General features: G+C 51.5%; 1 protein-coding gene across 7 annotated transcripts in view; it reads right to left on the minus strand.

The window, feature by feature from the left end:
• DNM3 (dynamin 3) overlaps positions 1–24,212 on the minus strand; it is a 369,351-nt gene that overhangs the window by 253,202 nt on the left and 91,937 nt on the right. For all 7 annotated transcript variants that reach the window (XM_028530855.2, XM_028530853.2, XM_028530854.2 and 4 more), the window contains exons 5-10: positions 10,020–10,118; positions 9,285–9,445; positions 8,132–8,274; positions 5,075–5,210; positions 3,185–3,252; positions 774–912 (exon numbers count right to left, since the gene is read on the minus strand). In XM_028530855.2, coding sequence (XP_028386656.1) covers positions 774–912; positions 3,185–3,252; positions 5,075–5,210; positions 8,132–8,274; positions 9,285–9,445; positions 10,020–10,118 — 746 coding nt within the window. The remainder of the gene's footprint in view (positions 1–773; positions 913–3,184; positions 3,253–5,074; positions 5,211–8,131; positions 8,275–9,284; positions 9,446–10,019; positions 10,119–24,212) is intronic.

Raw genomic sequence — 24,212 nt, forward strand, 5'->3', positions numbered from 1 at the left:
CAGCACACTGCGGCCCACGTCCTCCGGGAGGAGCCCCCAGACTGGGAAGCCTCTCCCTCGCCGCAGTCCACGTCACAGACTCAACAGGTGTCGCCAGGGAGTGACGGCCATCGATGGATCAGCCGCCAGTCACCGAGCAGTTACGACGGTCCCTCCGTGGGTGAGGAGCCCTGTGGTTTTCAGACGTCACCTCGTTTGATCCTCACTGGAGTAGCACTTGGATATCCGCCACTCTCGTCCCCATTTCTCAGAGAAGTTACAGGGGCCAGGGATCAAGTGTGATGCACACGGTCAGAGAGCAAGTTGCAGAGCCAGGATGGGAACCGAGGCAGCTGGACCTCTCAGAGGTTCAGCTCCACGGCGAGACCACGCTGCCCCTCCCCAGGGTGTCCAGGGTCAAGTGCAATCCGTGAAAACTTAGGAGTACTTCCTGACACAATACTAACATACACAATATCACCAAGTCCCATCCCCTAACGATTAACCCCATCTACCCACCGGAGAAAAATTAGTTTAGGGCATTCACCTAATTCTTCTAACATGACGTTTACCTGCTTCAGCAACTACTTAGGTCGGGGTGGGGGGAGAAAATACGCCGTCTATCCGGAAACCAGTTCCCACTCAGTACTCTTCCCAGAGCGTCCCCGTGAGCAGACACACCACCTTCGGGAACGAGGTAGGGGAGGGGGCGGGCAACGGGAGGCGTGCGGCAGGACGGGAAAGACGGGTGAACCGGACAGGGACGGGTCAGAAGGTTCAGGACTCGAGCTCACCTTCCTGGTGCACTTCTTGACGGTGTTGATCAGCTCCTGCATCACCAGGTCCACGCTCTTCAAGGAAGGCCCTTTCAGCTTCACGATCTGCTTTTTGACTATGGCTTCAAAGGCCATGTCTGGGGTGAACAGCCCTGTCCTGCACGTGAGAAAGAGCCCGCGTTACATTCGTGACATGAGCGCCACCAAGTAAGGACTGGTCCGCAAGTGTTCTGACTGACAGGCCACGTGAAGGAAGCCTGTAATACCCTAGTTTAAACGTTACAACGTGACTCATTCTCACCACCGGAGCATGTGCAATGATACCTTTAATACATATATCCATAACAAATTCTGTTCTATAGATGGTGAGCATGGCCTAAAAATAGTTCCCAGAGTGTCCACACGGCGTACCACCCAGTCTTATTGACTGCAATTTGCCCCGCCCCTCAGCCGCACGGCAGCGGGAGAGGCGAGAACAGGAACAGAAGTGGGGTCCCCGATGGGCACTTCTAACTCTAAAGTATTCAGAACCCCACTTCCTACAGCGCCGGCCCCCAGCAGCTGACAAGGTCCCTCCTCCGGACCCCCACACCCTGTTTTACGGCAGTGGTCTGAGTGCGTGTTTCAGTCCCGTGACCACTCTGGCAGGACATGTGACTGTCGCCCTTGCCTGTGTCTGTCCCCCCAGGACCGGCTCCCTCCCGGGTCACCGCCGGTTCCCGGTGTTCGCAGAACAGAGGGCCCGTGGGGCCCTCAGTGGACGAGGAGGGTTTCTGCTGTGCAAACATCCAACAGAAGCAGCTGGGGACCACGCTCTCCACACGCGACCTGTGGGGCCTCAGTCAGCGTGTCACTAGTATGTGATGATGCACCCTGTGTACATCGTCATCAGCTTACAGGCCGATCAACCGCAGGACAGCAACACCGACCTCTCCTGTTGGTTGACACGCAAACCAGAAATCCGCGCTGAATCGCTGAGCTTTGGCAGCCGGCAGCCCACAAAAATGAACTCATGGGGAGCTTTGAGAGCCAAGGACAGTGCTGTATTTGGCTGAGTATCAGTGCTCTGTGACCCCAAACTGTGATGCGATAGGAACGTTCACACGCGTGCCCTGCCCAGCTGAAGAGCAAGACGCAGCTCTGTGGCAGGTGCAGTCTGGATTCGGGGGAGGGGCGGGAGCTGACGGGGGTGGGGGGGGAGCTCAGAGGGCCTGCGGCTGGGGGAGGCTCTGGGTGCGCTCGTGGGTGTTCCCTCCTCCTCGCTTGGGGGACACAGATGTCCCTGGAGATTGTCTCCATTTTTAAATGACAGCCAATGCAAATGTCGTGACCCCCTTGGCAAATCACCCATCATGGTCACAGTCACCATCAAGTGCCCCAGAGAGTCTCCGCCTGGCCCTGTGTATATGGGGCCCGCGCACACACACGCAGCACACTCGGCTGAAGCGGGGATACCGCTGCCAACAGACAGGGGGCGCCTTCCTCCCATGGGAAAAGCCGTGAGGCCGGCAGCCTAAGTCCTGTCGCCCTGACTTCAGGACACCTCAGCTGAACACGCGCTCCGTCACACTTCTTTCAGGCTTCTGCAATGAGCTCAAGAAATGTGTGTGTTTCAAATTCTTTCTCTCCTATCAGAGTTACTTAAAGGAAGTGAACGTCTGTAATACCACTTTATACAAAAGTAAGTTCAGGCACAAGGGCCACTCCCGGACTCACGCCCTCTGCTCTCCTGTCCACACGCCTGCCCGCAGTCAGCGTGCGTGACCCCCCCGCTCCGCGGCCACGGGCTGCAGCCGCCACCTCTGCCTGGGCTCACGCAGCTCCTTTCGTACGTCCCGTCTCTCACCCTCCAGCCCCGACCTGCTCCACCCTCTCACGTCTCATCGCATTGCCCCTACCCTGTACACACACACACACACACACACACACACTCAACACACAGAGACACACACAGACACACACAGACACACACAGACACATGAACGCACGCCGCACGCCGCTGCCAGCTGACATCATTCTTGTCCCCCAAACAGACAAGGTTCGACTCCAGAGCTACCACCATGAACCGTTCCCAGCCCTGCGCCACGAGGCCGGCCGAGGTCACTCTGTCTGGTCCCTGTGGGAGTCGGGATGACTGATGGCCCGCCAGGCCCCCCGCCCAGAGACGGAAGGCTCTGGAGCACAGGGGTCCTGGTCAGGCGAGCCCAGTGTTGTGAGGGCAGGAGGGTTTCCTTTTTTCTAACTGACGAAGACCGAGTGTGACGGTACGAGCAATTACCGCTGACCCCAAACTAGGACTTCTTGCTTCTTCCCCCACCCTGCACCCCACTCGGCTCAGACGGGGTACAGGCTCCTTCACCAGCCATTCATAAACATTCATCTTCCTTCAGTGACCGGACCCGAAGACCAGGAACACGTGCATCACTTGCCTGATGCCGTGTATATTTTTGATTGCATAGCTTATTTCTCGCCGCAGTTCCTTCTCATTGAACTCCATCTGCAGACGCAAAACGGGCCACGGTTAACGACACTTAATTCCACTGAGTAACCATCCTATGCAATAGTAAAGAATGAGAATAACTTGACTTTGTTAGTAATACATGGATGCTCATGCCTTCCCTAACTTAAGCCCAGATGGTCAAAACATCTGCTTATGCAAAGTTCAAGGCCACAGAGAACTTCAGGGATTTCTGGGAGTTCTGTGTCAGGGCAGCAGGTTTTAACGCTATTCTAGGCAGGAGTGCTGTGCATCGAGGGTGCCTTCTGGACATAAATCTGACCGTTCGTTTGACAGCGATAATTCTTCGTTCTTTGGCTAAATGTAGGAAGTGCATCCACAGACGGATGCATAAATAAGAGTGTCACCTGACGGGCAACGGCGGCCCAGCTGTGCCTATCTCTTCTCCCTGGCCTTTTAACCCCCTGAGTTCCAGGCCTCTTTCTGAGAGGAAATGAGCAATATTTCACCAATCCCACACGGGATAGATGGCTGCATAAAAATGTCCCAGAAGTTACTAGGTACCTGAAATGTATTTGGAAGTAGGGTCAAAGTGTCACGGAGCTCAGTCCGGGAGGGGCATGGAGAGAACATTTGGTTCGGCCCCCGGCTCCCGAGACCCAGCCCCTCCCGCCCTGCCCAGCCCACTGTCCGTCCACACGTGAACGGCTCTGTCCCCTGCCCACACTCGGGCCCCACAGCTCAGCCCTTCCCGGTCCCCCCTCTCCGTCTGCAGCAACCTCCCCCTCCCTCACCTCCTCCCGCCTGATGAGCTGCTCACGCCCCCAGACTCTGCACGGAAGCCAGGCTCCCGGACACCCTGGGCCGGATGCACATCTGGGGGCGGTGTTTCCATAGCACCCGGGGCTGCCGTTTATCACTGTGCTTTAGTGCATGCTAAGGAAACTCTCTGTTTCCCCACCTGCCTCCCACGCCCAGACAGAACAGCCCGGTCCCTGAGCCACTCAGCTGCCTACCGAGTGCCTCGAACGGAGCAGGCTCCGTGCGCACCCACGGGCGTGGCTTCCCCTCGGGGCCCCTCACCTCACGGGCACCCACGTTTGCTCGGCTGGGCAAGCCAGGGCCTCGGGAGTCACCCTGAAAATTCTCTTTTTGGCATCCCCCAGATTCAGTCCCAACTCTGTGGACCCTACTTCCAACATCACAAACCCACCCTAGCGGGGCCCTTCCTTCCTCTCGTCAGCCCGGCGCAGCCCCCTGCCCGTTACCTGTGTACAGGTGCTCCCCTGGGGCCTGTCCTGAATGCTGCTTGTCTTGAGCGACCCTTCCCCCCAGGTGCCCACAGCTGACCTTTCCATGCCATTCCGGTCCTGTTTCCAGTGCCCCCTACTCAGAGACACCTTGCCTGAATGTCCCATCAAAAGTGACTCCCCGAACCGTCCCCCGTCCCCACCTGCTAGGTTCCATACCACTTGAGATCTTCTTACATCGTCGGTTTGTGAATGTTATGTCTTTCCCCACCAGACAGCGTCTCTGTCCTGATCACTGCCACTCAGAACGTTGGCACAGAGTAAACGCTCAAAAAATATTTTTATGTTAACTAGACAACAAATAAACATCATAGGAACGCAATCAGTATTCGCTGAGATAATCTGAAATGTCATCAGATCTCATGAAATAGAATCGGGACCACCGGTAAAAAACAGTTCTCTCCGAAACTTCATGACCTGAGTGTGGAGGCTTTGGTTCAAGGAACTGTCTTAGTCCCAGACCAGCTCTGCAACGTTCTGCGAACGGCGATGCAGAACGCAATGTGGACATGAAGTGAGACAGAACAGGAGACGGTAACATCGGTACCAACCTTCACTATCTCAAAGGGAAAGCGTTCGTGGAAGATTCGATTGATTTTCGCACCCCCTGAGAGCTCCAGGGTGTCCACCTGGTCCCCTGAGCCTTCGATTCTCTTCTCAAAGTCCACAGCGAACTGCTGAACCATCCTGTCGTTGTGAGAGAGAAATAAATTCGAGTTAAAGCGGCCAGGCCTCGCATTTCTCCTTCCAGTTTCCTGCGGTTGTCCCCGGGAACCTCTGTCTCCTGGTGTTCTCGGTGCTGTCTGCCGGCAGAGGTGACGTCACACTCCGCTCAGCACTCAGGATTAACTATCTGAAGTGCACGTTATTAGGACTTACTTCAGGTGTTTAGTTAAAATACGTACATCCTAAACATCTGGGCCATTCAACCCGTTCTGTCCCTATAGTGGCAGCCCAGGGCCCCTATGACATCCACTGCCCGGGCGTTCCCCACCGTTACCGTTCCAGCTGGCCCCCTCGGGAGCACCTCTCCCCCCACCCCCCGCTGCACCAGAGGCCTCACTCTGCCAGAACAACATGTGTGTGTGACCGCCCAAACCCCCCCACCCCGCTACTAGCTCTAGCCTTGCTTCTCGGTGACTCCCCACAACTTGATAATAAAATGAAAACTCCTTCACCCGTCACCCAAGATTCTCCAGGGTCTGGCCCTGGCCGCCCCATCTCTCACCATGTCTGCACCCAGCTTCCGCGCCAACCCCGGAGAAGCAGTTCCCCACGTGTACCGTGTGTCTCTGGGCTTTTCCCTTCTGCTCAGGCACCGGTCCCTCGGCCCCTGGCTACTTCAGTAGGCTAACTTTCATCCGACCTTCAAGGCTCCATTCAAGGACTCGTTTTCCAGAAACCCCCCATGGTCTGTGACCCTATCTATCTGCCCCCTGTCCCCATGGCCACCACGAGAAGGGGCCTCCTCTGCCCCCTCGGCATGTTGTCATCAGCACAGCCCCCGGCAGACGCACGGCCACGCTCCCCCGCCGGCGTCTCTCCTAAGACAGGGGCCGTGAGTTCTGCTTCCCTCCCGCCGCTCAGCATGCGAGAGGCACTCCGTCAGTCCACGGAAGGAAGGGGCTGCCTCCAGGTGGTGGGTGGAAAACAACACAGAAATCCACCACGGGGAGAAGAAAGCCACGTGCCTCTGTGATGGCTTGGTATAGAAGCCCCAGTTTTGACACCATGGAACGACTTCCAAACTCAAAATCTAACAGGAAAAAAATTCAAGCCATCTAAAACTCGCAACATCTTTTGCCAGCACCATGGATAAAGGAAAAGTACCTGCAAATCATTAGGCCAGAAAATCTAGAATATAATTGGATGCAGCTAGAGCTATATTCATGCATATGCTAATGCGAAGCTGATTTTTAAACACCTGGGAGGGTGTGTACATGCCATACATGCTGAAACACCAGGGAATTTTAGAAAACACACGTCCAGCCTCTCTATCCCCATCCTGACACTGAGGCCACCTGGGCTATCAGGACACGCGGCATCAAAGTCCACGCCCCCCTTGCCCTCCTCCTCCCGCCTGACAAGCCCCTCCCTAACTTCGGGGTTTCAGTCAAGCTCACTCTCTCTGCGAACACACACCCCTCCTCCAGGCAACTGCTCTGCTTCCCCAGCGGGGCCCCCTTCACAATTTATACCTAGCAGAGACATTGCATTTGTCAGATTCGTCTCTTAGATGTCCCTTCCCTCTGCTCTACCGTGACCTCTTCTTGAGGCCAAAAACATCGTACTCGTTGCTGAATCACCAGCAGGTAGCTCGGACCCGGACCCCGAGCAGTACGCACAGAGAGGAGGGGAAGGCGGGTGGGAAGGGGGGAGGAGCTGAATCTCTCATCTACGAGGGAACATCCAACCGGAAAGTTCTGTGCTCTGAGCCCAGGGGGGCCACGGGGGCAAGACCAGTCTGCGCAAGGACATCCCTCTGACTGGGTGTTGAGACAGGGACGGCCTGGGGCTTCAACAGAAATAGCTTTCCTTTCCCTGCGACTTGAAGAGTTTTTGTGGGTGCTCCACCAAGGCCAAGATGAAAAAAGAGGAAAAAAAAAACAAACTAGGAAGGAGTTGAATCCAAGAAAAACTTTTTTCCTCTATATGCTCTCATAATTTTTTTAAATGGAATAAAGTGACATATTTAAAATGCTATCTAAACAATTCGAGCATTTAGAAATCTCCCCACAAAAGAAGACACTATGTCGGGCACTTCCACACCAAAGGAAGGGCACTTTGATTGCGAGACTGCAGAGTGGGAAGCAACCATGAGAGGAGGCAAGACCACCTCTGAAGATGGACACCAGATGTCCTGGAATATAATAAGCTGGGCGGGGGGTGTCGTCTGGTGTGGAGGGACCTGAGCCAAGGTACAGTACGGGGATTAAAGGACCGGTGAGGCTGGAAGGGACCGAAAGGGAAAGAAAGGGTAACAGACACAAGGAGCCGGTCCCTCTCTGACCATGCTGCTGTCCGACCCCCAGGCCCCGCAAGGATGAATGTAGCGGCCCAAGGATAAGATGGGAGATCGGGCAGGAGCGAAAACACACTTGGCAGGCTTCGCAGCTGCGGTTTTGAAGGGCTAAATTCAAACCATTAGTGCCAAGGATAAAGAAAGTTCGATGTGTCTGTACACTTCTGTGGAACCCTTGGTTCCCATTCCACTGATAAAATGCACCCGGGTCACAGGAAACGAGTGAAAGGAAAAGATAAGGACAAGGGGCACCGAGAGAGCAGTGGCACCAGGCAGGCTGTGACATTTCACAGGAGCTCTGCCTGCTTCTGATTCTAAGGGCAAAGCCAAGCCTGCTGGGTTATCACATTGGTTTTGCCCATTCACAGAGTCCAATTAGAAAAATAATAGAAGTAGGCACGGTATAGGCAATTGGTTAAATGTGTGTAACAGCGGAGTGGGACTAACAATTATTCCTCAAGAAAACGTAGAGACTCCAGCTGGCTGACTACCCCATACAAAGCCTCCCAGAGTGAGTGGGCTTGCTGCCACCTTCAACTAGAACACCGGGCGGGGGTTGCGGGGGGGGGGGGGGCGGGGTGCTCACTGCAGCAGGGCCTTCGTCTTCCTGGTGGGGTCCTCCGGCTTGAAGTTCTTGAAGGCTTCGACTTCATGTTCTATGGAGAGCAGCTGCGCCTGCAGCTTGTTCCTGAAGTTTGGCAGGGTGTCCCGAATGTGGTTGGTGAGTTGCTACATAAAACAAAACAAAATCACACACCCGTACAACAGATGGAGGATTAGCTCATGAGACGAAACTCGGCCTCCACTGTTTTCCTAGTCACTGGGAACCGGAGGAATGACTCTCACAGCCGGGGCTGCGTGTGCAGGCAGGGAGTGCGAGCAGCTCCGACTCTCTCCTCTGCTGTCCCAGAAGATACTTCATGGGCCTCGATGAGAGGTGCTGGCTGGGGCCATCTGGTCTACCCTGTTACACTGCTGCTGATGGTACTAAAGAGGATGCCTGGGAACACCCAGCACAGGCCGATTACCAGATCACCTACCTTGCAGAAAGACAGCTTAGGTTAGAGCGTGGTGGAAACGAAGAAAGTGGGAGTCACAGGGGCTTCCTGACATTCTGAGGACCACGGGCTCGCCACCCTGGTGGAGCTCGAAGGTACCTGTCAGGTGTGAACCTCTTCTCCACCCCACGGCCCTCCGGGCGCTTCCTCCTGCCCCCGCCTCTAGGCCCCAGTCTGATTGTGCTGGGCCACTGGCTTGTGCTTTCAACAGGCTGCATATAAAAATGTATACTATCCCTGGTTTGTATGGCTCCAAAGCAAAGGGTCTCCAGGTCAATTTCCAGTCAGGGCACATGCCTGGTTGCAGGCCAGATGCCCAGTAGGGGGCGCACAAGGGGCAACCACACATTGATGTTTTTCTCCCTCCCTTCCTCTCTCTCTAAAAATAAATAAAATCTTTTTTTAAAATGGGTATTAAAGTGTACACCCCTGTTTACTGCTCCTACATAAGTATGTCTCTGTTTTGAGCACTGTGCTTTCAATAACACTAAAGTGGAAATTTCCATTCAAGAGAATAGTAACAGCGTGGATCTAAATGTTCATATTCTTTTTCAAATTCCTATCACTTCAGCTGCATGACTTACGTTAGAAAAACAACGAACATAAAAATAAGAGAGGTAAATTCCAGCAGTTACTTGCACATTTCATAATAGTTCCTGCTGCTTGGGAGCGCATTTTTACCTGGTTGAGGACCTTCTGCAGGTGCGGGGTCCCCATCCGGTCGGCAAGGTGCCTGTACGCCGGGTGCGAGAGGAAGAACTTCCTCTCCGCCAGCATGGCGGACTTGATGTCCTTCTTCCCGTCGATGTCCTTCTGGCTTCTGTTCACCACCCCCACGTAACCTGCAATAGGGCACGCACCTATGGCACTGGGGCACGCTCTGTTGCTTATTTTGGGGCGATCTCAAGACTCTCAAAGAGGCCGAATAAGAGGCAAAATTCTTTTTAAGGCCTGAGGAATGGGTCCCTTCACAAAACCCAGTCAGGACAGGACAGAGGTTGGCTGGTTTGGCTAATGGGAGTTTTTTTAGGATTAACACAATAATGCCGTTTGCCCACAAGGCTCTGTGCATTTGAGCAGAGCATGTTTCTTCGCAGCTCTGTCGTATAGTGGGCACGTAAGTCAGCCTTAGAAGAGGCCGGTGTATGTTTATGCGGTCTATGAGTACTTATAGTCTTCCTTCAAACCCCTTCCTCCTCCAGTTCTCCTACTCCTGTTACGTTAAGGAATAGTTTCCCCTGGGACCATTGTCGATACATCACTGGGAACACCGCCATTCCATAAAAGCACAACCCATCACCGCCCCATTCCTCACACCCGCGGCGACGTCCCAACCACGCCTCCCCCCCCCCCGGTCTGCCGGCCGTGTGTCCGCCTGTCGGCAAGGGGAGCCCTGCGGCGGACACGGTACGTTACCCCTGCGCAGTGGCAGCAGCCTGTTCTCCAGGACGTCCCTGGCGTCCGTCCCTTCGTCCATGAGATCCAGTTTGGTGATGACGCCAATGGTTCTCAGACCTGCAGCGCCAACAAACCCAACGTCACGCCATGGGCAGAAGACGTACAGATGGCAGAGACAGGTGTGTCTCGGTGTGAAACACAAAGCACTCATACGTCCGGTCCTTTTCCTGCTCCTCTCGGCCTTACTGTTTGCTAACCCGCTGCCGCCCCAGCCTGGGGAGTTTCAGTGGGACGAGGCAGAGAGCTGGCAAAGCACCCGTCCATCAGGGACCTTCCTATTCCACGGAGAGAACATAAACAGCTGTCGCACCGAAAATACTTCTCAATTCATGAGTTTATTTCTGGAACACGCATACCTGGAGATTACACATTTAAATTCCCCTTCCAGCTCCTGCACACCACATGGATGCTTACATTTTTTCTGTATGACGTTATTGAAAAACATAAACAAATCGGCTACACCTGGACCAGTGATGCGAGCGTGTTATAAACCAAGGCTTAGTATTGATCCGGGTCTGAGCCCAGAGGTCGGAAAATGAAAAGGAGGAGGTTGGGTGTAAGATCCACCACGACCAGAAATCATGTGAGGCTCTCAGCGCTTCCTGCTCCTGCAGAAGGGGAACATGACTTAATGAAAATTAGACTGGCCCTGGCTGGTGTGGCTCAGTGGATTGAATGTGGGCTATGAACCAAAGGGTCATTGGTTCAATTCCCAGTCAGGGCGCATGGCTGGGTTGCAGACCAGGTTCCCAGTGCAGATCATGTGAGAGGCAACCACACACTGATGTTTCTCTCCCTCTCTTCTCCCTCCCTTCCCCTCTCCCTAAAAATAAATCAAATAAAATAAAATAAAGTAAAAAGAAAATATTAAAAGAAAAGAAAACAAGACTGAACTAAGAATCCCGAGGCTTGGGCTCCAGGTTTGAGGCCAGTCACCTCTGGGTGACTTAAGGCCAGTCACCTTAACCCTCTGGGTCCCTGCTTTCCTCACCTGTAAAATAAAGGGTCAGTCTCTGGGTTCCTTTCAGTAATAAAATAGTGTATGAACCTGGACACTTTGTGTATCATATCAGACACATTGTACTTGTTGCTTGCTGCCATCACTATCTACCTAGTGATTCATATTGTTTAAAGTGCATTTCTCTGGACTTCCAATTAAACATGGTTAGTTGAACACAAGCAGGTGCAACTATTCTAAATAAGAACGTCTAACATTATTAAGCCAGCCATGGTTTTAAATGCTTTACATGTCTTCAATCCCTTAGTGCTAAAGAGCAGTCTAACTACTATTTTCTAAGAGGAGGAAACTAAGGCACAGAGAGGTTAAATAACCTCCCCTGGGTCCTCCAGGAGGTAGGCCCCAAGTCCATGCTGCTTCTCACAGTAAAAGGACTTAAAATTTTTTTAAAAAAAGCTTATACTTCCCTGGCTGGCGTAGCTCAGTGGATTGAGCGTGGGCTGTGAACCAAAGTGTCCCAGGTTCGATTCCCAGTCAGGGCACATGCCTGGGTTGCAGGCCACGACCCCCAGGAACCGCACGTTGATGTTTCTCTCTCTCTCTCTCTCTCTCTTCCTCCCTCCCTTCCCTCTCTAAAAATAAATAAATAAAATCTTTTTTTTAAAAAAAGGCTTATACCAAGAAGGTCTAAGAAAATAAGGGAGAACTTCAGAAGAAACATGAAACTGGAAACCCGGCCAAATGACTTAGACCAAAGAAAGAGGACAACTTCATCCAAGAAAGCCAAGGATAGGGCCCACGTAACTTATGTCACAGCATCTTGGAAAGGGTCAAGACCTGGGGACCCACAGCCCTGAGGACAATGGGGGTGGCGGCGAGGCTGAAACGGGAGCGCTGGGTGGGAGCGCTGATCTCCACGCAGGGGAGGACACGGCGAGGACCCGCCCTGGGCCACCCTTGCAGGTGCGCGTGCGCAGGTACATGCAGGTAGGCGTGCGAGGAAAGTCCGAACTGGAGAAAGCTCTGAACTCCTGGCCCCTGGCCCAGGTTGGGGGTGGGAGGGGTCATACATTAAAGGAGGGGGATTAAGTAAAATTCTACATATTGAACCCCAGGAGCCCCCTCCCCAGGCCAGTTCCCTATCTGACATCAAGCTGGAGCTGGCTGGCTGACTTGAACCCCCAAGCAAGAGCCTGGAACAGGGGTCTGGGGGAAGGAACCACTCCAGGAGAAAAACAGACAGCAGCCCGATAAGTCTTCCTGCTTCGAAGCTTATCGTTCAGCCCCTGGAGGGCACCCACACGGAGCTCCAGGTCACCCGATACTACGCCACTTCTGAACACGAGTGGACAGCCCCGGAAATCCTCTAGTGAGAGACCCAGACCAGGGAACAGGATCACACAGGACTACGAGAAAACAAAGATAATGCAAACACAGGGAAAAAACCTTATCATTTCAATTAATATCCTCAGAGAGAAGGGAGAGGTCATTGCATTCCTGGAATGAAAACAATGTCATGTAAAAAAAAAAACAAATATTCAAACAAACAAAAAAGAATTCTCAATGACTAAAAACATGAGAGCAGGAACAAAAATGTGACAGTGGTTGGCATACCAAGTTAGAAAACTCTTCTGGCAAACAAAAGAAAAGGAAGTAAATAACAGGAACGGAAAAACTTCTTTAAAACTAGAGAAAGGCAGAAGATCCAATATCTGAGTAACTGGCATGCCAATGAGAGACTGAAGACCACCCCGAACCAGCCGGGGGTGGGGGCGGGCTGTCCAAGAAAACGTGGGGAAGTGCAAGACCCATTTACGGACTGAACGAGCCCATCAGGTACCCAGCACATTAAAAAAACATAGACACACACACACACACAGAAATATGGCATATCTGTATACGATTTCAAAACACTGGAACAAATAAAATATCCTAAAAAGCTCCCTAAGAAGATTTTTTTGAAAGAGAGAGAGAGAAAGAATGGAAGGAAGAAAGGAAAGGAAGGAAAGGAAGGAAAGGAAGAAAGAAAAGAAAATTCTAAAAAAAAAAAAAAAAAGATCTGGGAATCATTACGGCATCAGTTGCCCCAGCAGCGAACTGGAAACAAAACTCCAACAGAGCAAATGTTTTCAAAATCCTGCGGGAAAAATAATCTCTCAGCTAGAATTCCAAACTGTCAGTACCTATGACAGTAAAAAAAAATGAAGATGTTTTCAGACCTACAAAATCTCAAACTATTTTGCCTCCTTTCCTCCCTTTTGGGAGAGGAAGCTACGAGAGGACATATCCCTCCACACACGGTAGCCAACCTCCAAGGGCACAGCAGACCCAGGGAGCAGGCGTCCGGCACAGCCACGAAGGGACGGGAACGTTTCAGGACAGCAGGGACCCGGCATGAGCCCGGGAGGGCCGCCAGTGTCCACGGGACAGAGGAGACCCAGATTCCTGAAGAGATCTCTTCCTCGTCAAGGAAAAGAAGATGAAGCTGATAGAAGACGCCTGATATTTGTGAAGGTATGAAGAGATCTCACCTTTTGAAGGTGAGGTTGGGGATATATCACAGACAGACGTATGGAAGACTCTGAGAACAGACAGAGGCAACAACTATCAATCTCAAAGAAGACAGCATGGTGGAAATACAGTCATAATTTACCACGCGGCTCAGCTGTGATAACATTTTCAGAATCATAAATATTCATTTAGCAAAACACGATGGTGTAAATGTATTAGCCAAGTGTGAAGGGTATATGTGTGTGTGTGTGTGTAAACAAATATATGTGGGTATGGGAAGGAAATATAGAACCACTAAATCTTCTTTACGGTAGGAAGTCAAAAATATCTAAAATTAAAACATCAAGGATGAGTAGTATAAAAAGATCACATAAAAATATGGAGGCAGCCCTGGCTGGTGTGGCTCCGTGGACTGAGTGCCAGCCTGCAAACCGAAAGGTCGCTGGTTCGATTCCCAGTTAGGGCACGTGCTTGGGTTGCGGGCCAGGTCTCCAGTTAGGAGCGAGAGAGAGACAACAGATCCGTGTATTTCTCGCATATGGATGCTTCTCTCCCTCTCTTTCTGCCTCCCTACCCCTCTCTCTAAAAAAGTAAATAAATAAAATCTTTTTTTAAAAAAATATAGAAGCAAGTGCAAAAAAAGCTCACAGGGCTGAAAGTGGTAGCCTGTGGAAATGAGTACCCACGAGTAGGGAGGAATGGGTAAGGGACTGACTTTCTGAAGCTATGTACATTTATAACATGAATAAAAGGAAAGCTGAATTTTAACAGCGCTTTCGTGACTGCGCCCCGGCTGGGAAGAAGGCAGAGGAGGCCATGCGCAGCGGGGCGCCAGCGGTGGTCAAAGAGAAACCTCGTCTTCTTCACGTTTAGTTACACAAATAGGCCCCTAAAAATAACCAGTGGGGTCTGGCTCCCAGACTCCGGGCCTGCCCTGGCGGATCTCAGAGCCACGGCCAGAAGGGTTTCAAAGGCAGCGCGTTTTACAAGCACTTCACTGGAAATCCGAAGTCTTGGTGAAAATAAATGAATCGAGACCAGTTATCGAGCCCCCAGGGTGCACCGCGTCCGGGACTGGCACCCTCTGTGGCGTGGGTACCACTCTTTCCTCAGCCACACCAGGACGAGGCGAGTGAGACTCGGAGGGGAACGTGCACCGTGTTGTGGAGGCTCCCGGCCTGCGGGGCGTGAAATCCGGGCAACCTGATCCCACTTTTAATCGCTGTGTTTTCCTGCCGTCCAACTCTTAGCTAGATTGGCTGTGTTGTTTGGCAAGTCCCTCACATCATCTGGGCCTGTTTATCTGTAGAAGTAACATTTTCACTAGATGTCTCTTTTCGAGTCCAGAATTCTGGGACGGAGAACGGCTTCCACGTTCAGTGTAGAAAGGGTTATGTAAAGTAATGAGTGAACGAGAGAAGAATGTAATAAATCCTTGCCCTCCGACTGAAAGAAGAATATGAAGACTTTAGAGCTAATACATAACGTGCGATACTGTTTCAGTTCTATTTCTCTCTGGGAAGGAACGGCCCCAGGGACAAGAGCTGAGGACGACGGATGGAGACCTCAGAAAGACACCCCGGCACGTCCCAACTCTGACTCCTCTGTGGCCCGGAGGCTCGGGGCACAGACCCAAGGGTCGGACTGTTCAGGCTCCAGTCCCACCTGTGCCTCTCGTTCGCCCCAAGACACTCGCTTCCTCTCCAGGTGCAACCCCATCCCTAGGGTGACCGTACGTCGGTTTACATTCCACGCCTGGAGTAAGGAGTGACAGCATCCTGTTTAACTCCGAAGGGCTTCCCGTTCGAAGACTAAGCTGTACGTTCACCCTAACTCACCGCTGAAATGAGAGAAATAGCAGACCTGTCTTTTAAAGTCAAGTGGCAGCACTTGGGGTTTCAGGGCCAGCCTGCGCGGAGCCTGGAGGTTGCCACTGTCTCCTAACGAGTAAGACGCGGAACACACCGGAAAATCAACGCCCTTCTTAGTACTCATCAGGGCAGTGGGGTCACAAGGCATCGCCCCCAAATTTGGAGAGGCAGACAGATGCATACAGACATTCACCAGCCAGAAGCAGGAAACTCCGAGGGAACCAGCGCCCGGGGTCGGAACACCTGGACCCGGTGAACTGCTGGAGGGAGGTTCAGTGGGGGGGACCCAGGCACAGTGGGGACCCAGGCACAGTGGGGGCCCAGGCACAGTGGGGGCCAAACACAGTGGGGACCCAGGCACAGTGGGGGCCAAACACAGTGGGGACCCAGGCACAGTGGGGACCCAGGCACAGTGGGGGCCCAGGCACAGTGGGGACCCAGGCACAGTGGGGGCCCAGGCACAGTGGGGACCCAGGCACAGTGGGGGCCCAGGCACAGTGGGGACCCACACTTTTGTTAGTTCCACCTCCAGGAGCTCGACCAGGCTCTCACAGTGATTATCTGAGAAAACCCCCCTCATGCTTCTGGCAGGTGGAGAAGACACACAACCTGATTTTAAAAACGGAAGCAAGACCTGAACGAACACCTCTCCAAAGAAGACGACGGCAAGTGTGTGCAGGGACAGTCGCTCCAGATCACACATACGTCATCGGGGAAAAGCAAGTTAAAACAACGGGGGGGGGGGAGGGGGGGGGTTACTGCACGCCTGCCGGAGCCGCCCACATCCCAAACGGGACACCACCACGTGCTGGCGTGGACGTGGGACGGCGGGAGACCTCACTCACGGCCGGTGGGAGGGCCACGAGGGGCAGCCACTGGGGAAGGGAGTCGGCGGTTTCCTATGAAACTGTCCATCCTCCTCCCGTGTGATCCCGGGAATGCACTCTTCGGTATTTACCTGAAGAAGCGGAAAGCATGCCCGGGCAAACACTTGTGCACAGGTGTTTACAGCAGCTGTACTTATAGATTCCAAAACCTGGGGTGACCCAGGTGTCTGTCAGCGGGTGAAAGGGCAATGCACCGTGGTGCACGCAGGCAGTGGACTAGGCAGTCGAGGCTGGAAAGAATGAGCCACCGAGCGGTGAAGAGACTTGGAGGGACCTTAAATGCCTATGATTAAGGAAGGGAAGGCACCCTCTGAAAAGACTCCACAGGATTCCGACTCCAGGACACTCTGGCACAGGCAGAACCCCAGGGGCAAGGAAAGGATGCGTGGCTGCCAGGGGTGAGCGGAGGCGGGAGGGCGACGCGGGGCACGGAGGATGCTCGGGGCGGGGAACCCGCTCTGTCCTATGTTTCAGGGGTGGCTGCAAGTCATCGATGCCACCTCTGCCCAGACCCGTCGAATGCACCCCAAGAGTGAGTCCCAGTGCAGACCACAGGGTCTGCTGGGCGACGGTGACGTGTCAGTGCCTGTCCGTCGACGGTGACAAGTGCCCCCCATCCGCTGGGGGGCGGGGACAGGACGTGTGTAGGAACACGCTGTGCTTTCCACTCTGGTTTCCTGTGAACCTGACCTTGCTCTGAACGCTGAAGTCCAGTCATTGAAGACAATCGAACACTAGCACACATGAAGCACTCGGCACATGAAAGCTTCTCCATCAACGAAAGTCATCACCACCCCTTCTGAGCATTGCTTCTCGCCCCTTCTCTCACTCTGCCCCAGTCCCAGGCTCCAGCAACACGCAGCAAGCTGCGGCTTCTCATGTGACCCTGCACGGTCTCCTCTTCACTTCAAAACGCTACCCCCTCACCTCCAAGCAGCTTCACCTTCTCTTCTCTTCTTGGTCAACTCCTACCATCCTCCAAAATACCTCTCAGGCCTCTCCTGCAGGTCCTTAGTGAGGCTCCCACAAGTGTATGAGGAGGGACCCAAAAAAAAACCCACCCAGAATTGTCTTCTGGAGGGTGGGCCCCTTGTAGCACAGGTTTCCCCCACTCCAACCCTGCTGGGTGAGTGTTCTAGGAACCCATCTGTATCAGTGGACCAGCTGGTGTTGTTGTGAGAGGCTGCGTTCGGCTTCAGTGAGTGTTTTTTGAAAACTCTTTCAACATGTTTGCCCATTTTTTCCTGATGGGTGATTTACAAGCACACCTGCCTACATGGTGCTGAGTGTTCAGCAGGTTTTGACCAAAAGCGGCATGACCCCTGTGCCCTACCCTTCCTATTCACCCGATCTCACCCCAAGTGACTTTTGTGTGTGTCCCTCAATGAAAAAAGTCCTCAAAGGGAAACATTTTGCCGAGGTGGAAGAGGTGAAACGGAAAACAGCAGAAGCACTGAAAGGCATCACAATCCACGAGTTCAAAAACTGTGCTGAGCCGTGGAAAAACGTCTCGATAGACGTATTGCATCAAAGGGAGAGGACTTGGGAGGGGACGGAAGTTTAAACATCTAAGAATGAATACACAGTTTTTTATAAATAAATTCCGGGGCTTTGGGGTCCCTCTCCTCATAAGCGGGAGGTCCTACCTCTGTGCCATCCAAGGAATCTGTGTACCTGACAGTCGGAGCTCTTCCAGCACACTAAAAATCTGCTTATTCGTCTGTCTCCCCCAGAACGCCACGACCTCTTCAAGCCTAAAAACTGCACCTAACCTGCAGTCTAAGCCACTCATTCATGCAGAGGCCCAGTGGAGTGGGAGGCCAGTCAATGTTTATTCGTGCAATGAATAATGAATGAAAAAACAAGCGTATTTATTTTTCTTAGGTTCAGACAAGAACGGAAGTGCACATTTCAGGACAGACAAGTGACAGCACCCTGCCACCGGACCGGCGTTTGCTGTCAGCGCTGCGACTTCCCTAGAAGGACACTCGTGTCTCCCACTTACGAACGCGACTGAATCGTAAGTAGGGCACTGTTCCATCCGATTAAGAAATGGGACGAAACCAAGCCAGGAGCCACCTCACCCGTTTCCAGAAAAGTTCTCTGGAACACCATGTATCCTGCAATACAACGACGGCAAGGAAGGAAAACAATCAATGAAGAGTCAGTGTAAATATGTATACAGCAAAATTAAAAACAGACGTGGGAAATTAGATGTCCTGCAGTTAGTGCATTTTTTTTGTTTGGGGTTTTGGTGGGATTTTGGGGGGAGAGTTGTTGAAGGAAATGTTGTGCTTTCTGCTTGGCAAAGATTATGGAATATTTCATTTCTGCAAGCAATCAGAGATGAATGAGAATAGTTTCATGGGGTTTTTTTTTCCTATAAGTTTTCCATGGACATTATTTCCTTGTTCCAACAATGCTGAATAGCACGGTTTTCATTGTCAAAGTCATCAGGTAATGTTGTTCCACGTGATTTTAGGTGGAATATTAAGAAATGAAAAAACATAAAAGTTACCGTTGCTATGGTAACGGAGACTATCTCACTCATCAATATATGCCCTAAGAGTAGCAAAACGCTTGAAAGATTTAATATTTGTGGGAGGAAGAGAGAGGAGAAGATAAGGGAAAGAAAGGAGAATTACTTCAAAGATGATAGAATTTGGGCAGAGAGTGGGTCTTTCACTGAGAATTTATACTTCAAAATTTAGAGTAAGGCATAGAAACAATCCATATCAACTTAAATCTCTCTGCTTTTTGTCCCCCTGAGTCCATTCTCCTCTTCTTCCTCGCGGCACGGCTTCCCTACAGTTCCGGCCCTCCTTCCCCCCCGGAGCTGCAGCCCCGCCTGTCACCTCGCTGGGGCTGAGCTGCAGCCAGCGGAACAGCAGCAGAAGTGATGCTCGCGCTGCCGGGCCTGGTCTGTGTCGCTTCCCGCCCGCGCTCCTGCCTGCTCCTCCACCTCCCACCTGCCGGATCTAAGCGGGACAGGTCCCGAAGTCCCCAAGGGTGACAAACCAAGTACCTGGGTGTCCCAAATGATGTCAGAGAAAAGAGACACCACAGGTTCTACATGCATCAGTCCAAGCACTCAAAGAGCAGCAACCACCAAAGAAAACCGCAGCCAGGCACCCCCCAGCTCACTTCTGAACATCGGTGACAAAAGAAAAGCAGCAACGCAGAGGAGGGAACAAAGGCAAGACAATACAAAGATCAGAATAACTGTAGACTTCTCGTCAGGAACCGTTCAAGGGAGACATCTTTAAGGTGCAGGAGAAAAAAGAACTGCCACCTAAAATTCTGCACCAGTTGAGAAAGTATCTTTCAGAAACAAAGGCAAAATGGTGCCCTTTTCAGACAAACACAAGATCGGAGGATGTGCTGTCGGAAGACTTCCCTGACCAGCGGTGGTGGAGCCGGCTCTTCCAGCCGAAGGAAAATAATACCAGATGGAAACTCGGGTCGACTCAAAGACACAAAAACCTCTGAAAATGGTAACTACATGGGTAAATGTAGGGCAGCTCTGTCTCCTTTTTAGTATCTTTAAAAGATAATTGACTTCTTAAAGCAAGCATAATGACCATGCATTCTGGGTGTCATTTAAAACATATGGAGAGGAGGTATGTTTATATGTGGAGAGGCTTATAACATATGTAAAAGACAAACAGCAAGAGGATACACTTAGCTCCAACCATAACGATAATTACATTGACTATAAGTGGTCTAAAGGCCACAATTAGAAGGCAGAAAGCGAAGTTTGAATAAAAAAGCAAAATGAAATTATGTGCTCAGCCAGCCACAAGAAATACACTCTAAACATAAGGAAATACGTCGATTTCAAGTCAGAGTCGGAAAAGATATACAATGGAAACACTAATGAAAACAAAGTCGGTGTGGCTATTTTAACAGCAAATGTAAAAGATTTTAGAGCAAGAAATATTACTAGGAATAAAGAGAGAGACATGTATAATGACCAAGGGTTCGATTTGCAAAGAATAATCTTAAAGGGGTAAGCAACGTAAAGATCTTCAAAGTAGTTAAGCAAAAGCTGACAGAACGGAAGGGAGAAATGGGCAAATCTACAAGTATGGCTGCTGACGGAAAGAACAAGTAAATAGAAAAATCGAGAGACATACGAGACTTGCTCAACATCATCGACAAACTTGACCTGGACAGCAGCAACCGAACGAGCCACCCAACAGCAATGGAGTGCACGCTCTTTCCAGACGCGGGCTGGTCATTCGCCGAAATGGGCCACGGGGGGTCCCGACAGACAGGTTTCAACTAAAAGGAACAAAGCCGTTCCTTTTTAGGTGTGAATATCATCCAGAAAATGCCAAAATGTTAGGAAATCAACAACATATCTCTAAAGTACCAGAAGTCAAAAAGGAAGTCGCAGGGAAAATTTAAAATATATTTAATGAATAAGAGCTTTAAAATAGCACTACTACCAAATAAAAAAGCTTTAAAACCCATTATCTAAGCTTCGATCTTAGGAAGTTAGGGACAGGATAGCAAGTTAAATCCAAACCAAGTGGCAGGAAGGAAACAATAAAGACAAGAGTGGAAATAAATGAAATGGAATACAGATAAACATCATATATGACCCATTAAACTGAATGTCGATTCTTGAAAAGGTCAACAAAATTGTCTGCTTGTCCTTCTGGACTCAGCACTATCCTGGAGCTCCCAGCCAGTGAAACAAAGCAAGAAGAATAATTCAAACGCACACACCTGTAAAGAAAAGAGTAAAACTGTCTTCATTCACAGACAGCAAGACCGTGTACGAGGAGTATTTTGAGGAACACCCACCAAAGGCTGCCGGAACAGAGGGATGAATTCAGATCACTGCAAACAAGGTCAAAAAGCAAAAATAAATCGTACACATCTAGACACGGGCAGCGAAAAATTGGAAAACAAAAACTTTTTAACTACTGTTTACCATAGCATCCAAAACCATAAAGTACAGGAGGGTGAGTTGGATATGATACATGCAGAACCTACGCTGGGACCCATCTCCCCCTGTGGGGGAGACCTCACTCAGGGAGAGGGAGCACCATGTTCAAGGACAGGGGCTGTGTCCGCACGGCCGGGGCCACGCTCTCCAAGCGGGTCCACGGCCACGCTCGCCGTCCAGCAGAACCCACCGCAGCCACTAAAACGTTCCTCGGCAAGTGAGCGTGCCAACGGTGCAGCCACCAGCCGCATGTGGTCCCTGACACCGGGGACGAGATGTGGCTGAGGGGCCCGTTTATTTTATTCTGTTCCATTTTAATTAACCGTAATGTTAATGGCCACGTGCGGCTAATGGCTAGTATGGTATATGAGACAGCATCAGTTATATTGATGGAATGTAATTCCAAACCAAATCCCAGTAAGTTTTTGTTGAAACTGATAAGCTAATTAAAAATTTCAAATGAAAAGACAAAGTACTCCTATAACCCCCAAAGATGAAGACAAATACCTTGCCCCGTCTGATTTCAAGGCTTGCGATAGAGCTACAATAATTAAGCTACAATCCTGTGGTGTTGGCACGGGGACAGACATTCAGGTCAATGAACAGAAGAGAGTCTGGAATTACAGCTCACACACGCACACACTCGCACACACAGATGGTTGTGCACGAGGCTGCCAATGTCACTCAGTGGAGAAAGGGCACCTGTGCAAAATTACTGGAGCAGAAACAGTTGTACACCATCCACATGGAAAACAACGAACTTTGGCCCTCTCTTACTTCCCATCACGCACGTGCCAAGAAGAATTACAGACCTAAATTTAAAACTAAAGCTACAAAACTTCTAGAAGAAAACTTAAGACAAAAATCCTTGCAAACCTGGATTGGCAAAAACGTCTTAGGATGAACAATGTGGGTATTTTAAAAATTAATCAATCGCACATGCCATGTTACAACTTGTTCTTCAAATGATATGGCAAAATAAGATTTAAAAAGTAAACTATGGACCGAGAGAAGATATTTCTGGGACATGGTGAAAGGTTTGTATCAGACTGCATATTTTTTTAAACCTCCTAACTAAATACTAGGAAAACAAACACCTTGAAATAGGCCAAGGTTTGAACAGACACTTTACAAAAGCAAACTCACGGATAGCGCAGGAGGGTGTGAAAGGCTGCTCAGCACCAGGGAAATGCGGACCAACACACAGATACAACGGCTGCAGTTAAAATGCAGTTAGCAGCACCCAGCGCTGGTGAGCATGTGTGGCGACGGAAACAGTCCCGTCTTGCTGCGGGGAATAAAGATGGTGCAGCCACTCGGGAGAAGAGCTTCGTGGTTCCTTAAGCACATCAGACATACACTCGCCCAGCAGTTCTGCTCTTGGGTATCATCTTCCCGAGAAAAATGCAGGCATGTGAGCACAGAAAACCTGTACATGAGTACGCGAGACAGCTTTCTTTGTAAACACCCAAAATTGGGGGGAAAAAAACCCTAAAGTTTCATCAGCAGGTGAATGGACCGACAGCATGTGGCATATCACCACAAGGAAATACTACTTTACAGGAATGACATACTGAAAATGCAAACGCATGGATTCTCCAAAACCATATGCTGAGCGAAAGGAGCCAGGCACCGAGCGTGCTTGCTGCAGGACTCCACTGCAGGGGAGAAGACACATCTAACACAGGGCGACAGAAAGCAGACCGGGGGGTTCCCGGAGCCGGGCGTGGGGGCCGGCGGGGAGCTGGCTGGCGAGGAGCAGAGGAGACTTCAGGGGCGCTGGAATTGTTCTTCACCTTGGTTGCGGTGGCAGCTGCCACAGGTATGTGTCAAACTCACCAAACTTTGTGTTTACAATGCACAGCTCCCTCCCCACCCGTGCTACTGTCTCGGCACCTGGAGGTCGGTCGCCACCGTGAGCTGAGAGGGAGAGGAGAGCGTGGGAGAAGGGCGTTGGCGGAAGCAAACAAAGAAATAAACCAGACTGAAGGCCAATGTCTAGGAAAAATCTTTGGGTACAGTTATTTGTACATGGAATTCACTAGAAACAGGTAGTTAAGTTTACTGAGGTGTTGGTTTTTTAAAGCAATTGTATTCTCAATAAAAACACACAAAAAGCCAGGCCTGAAAAAGGTTTTGATACGTTGTGTCTTCAAACAACCTTTACGGCCCCGAGTTTTCACAGGTGGAAAACGGGGTGCATAGACCCCCATCTGCCTCGGATGCTTCCCAGAGGATCACGGGCCAGGAAGGAAGGGCCAGAAGGAGGAGCCTCCGGGGAACCACGGCCGGTGGGCAAGGGAGACCCTCCCAGAGCACACCTTCGGCGTTTCGTCGAGAAGCCCCCGTCCCCAGGCCGCCATGGAGCCGCTGCTCTCACCTGCCTCACGCGAGCTCTGCCTGCAGACCTGCAGCCGGTAACGACGAGGGCACCGCGCACAGCCCTCAGCCCTCAGCGATCTACCTGGAATCCCGGGCAGACCTGCAGACGGCCGGCCGCTGCTGACGCGGCAAAGCGTTCCAGCCCAGCAGGCGGCCACCCGCGGCCTCTGCGCGCTGCAGCAAGGACACCCCCGGGGTCCCAGCTGGCCTCCGGGGACGGGTCAGTGACAGAAGATCGCTCTCTGTGAACGTCACCCGTCCCTCCCAGGCCCAGTCCAAGCTCCTCTGGCTGCCCATCCTCTCCAGAACAGAAATCCCTCCCACAGTAAACGTTCCCACTAAATCCACCGGCTCCGCTGGCACCCACTGAGCAGGGAGTGTGATTTGCATTACATGGGCCACCACGGGCACCAATACAAGAAACTGTGGTTCACACACACACACACACGCACACGTACGTGCATAGGAACTGCAACTGCTTTCTGAAGGGTGGGGCTCTGCCTCTGCGAGGCAGGGTGGCCTACAGAGATGACACCTCAGATGTGCAGGGAGGCTCAGACAGGTGGTGAGGCCAGGCGCCCCGGG

The sequence above is a fragment of the Phyllostomus discolor genome, chromosome 14 (genome assembly GCF_004126475.2).
Source record: "Phyllostomus discolor isolate MPI-MPIP mPhyDis1 chromosome 14, mPhyDis1.pri.v3, whole genome shotgun sequence".
In the NCBI taxonomy this organism is placed as follows: domain Eukaryota; kingdom Metazoa; phylum Chordata; class Mammalia; order Chiroptera; family Phyllostomidae; genus Phyllostomus; species Phyllostomus discolor.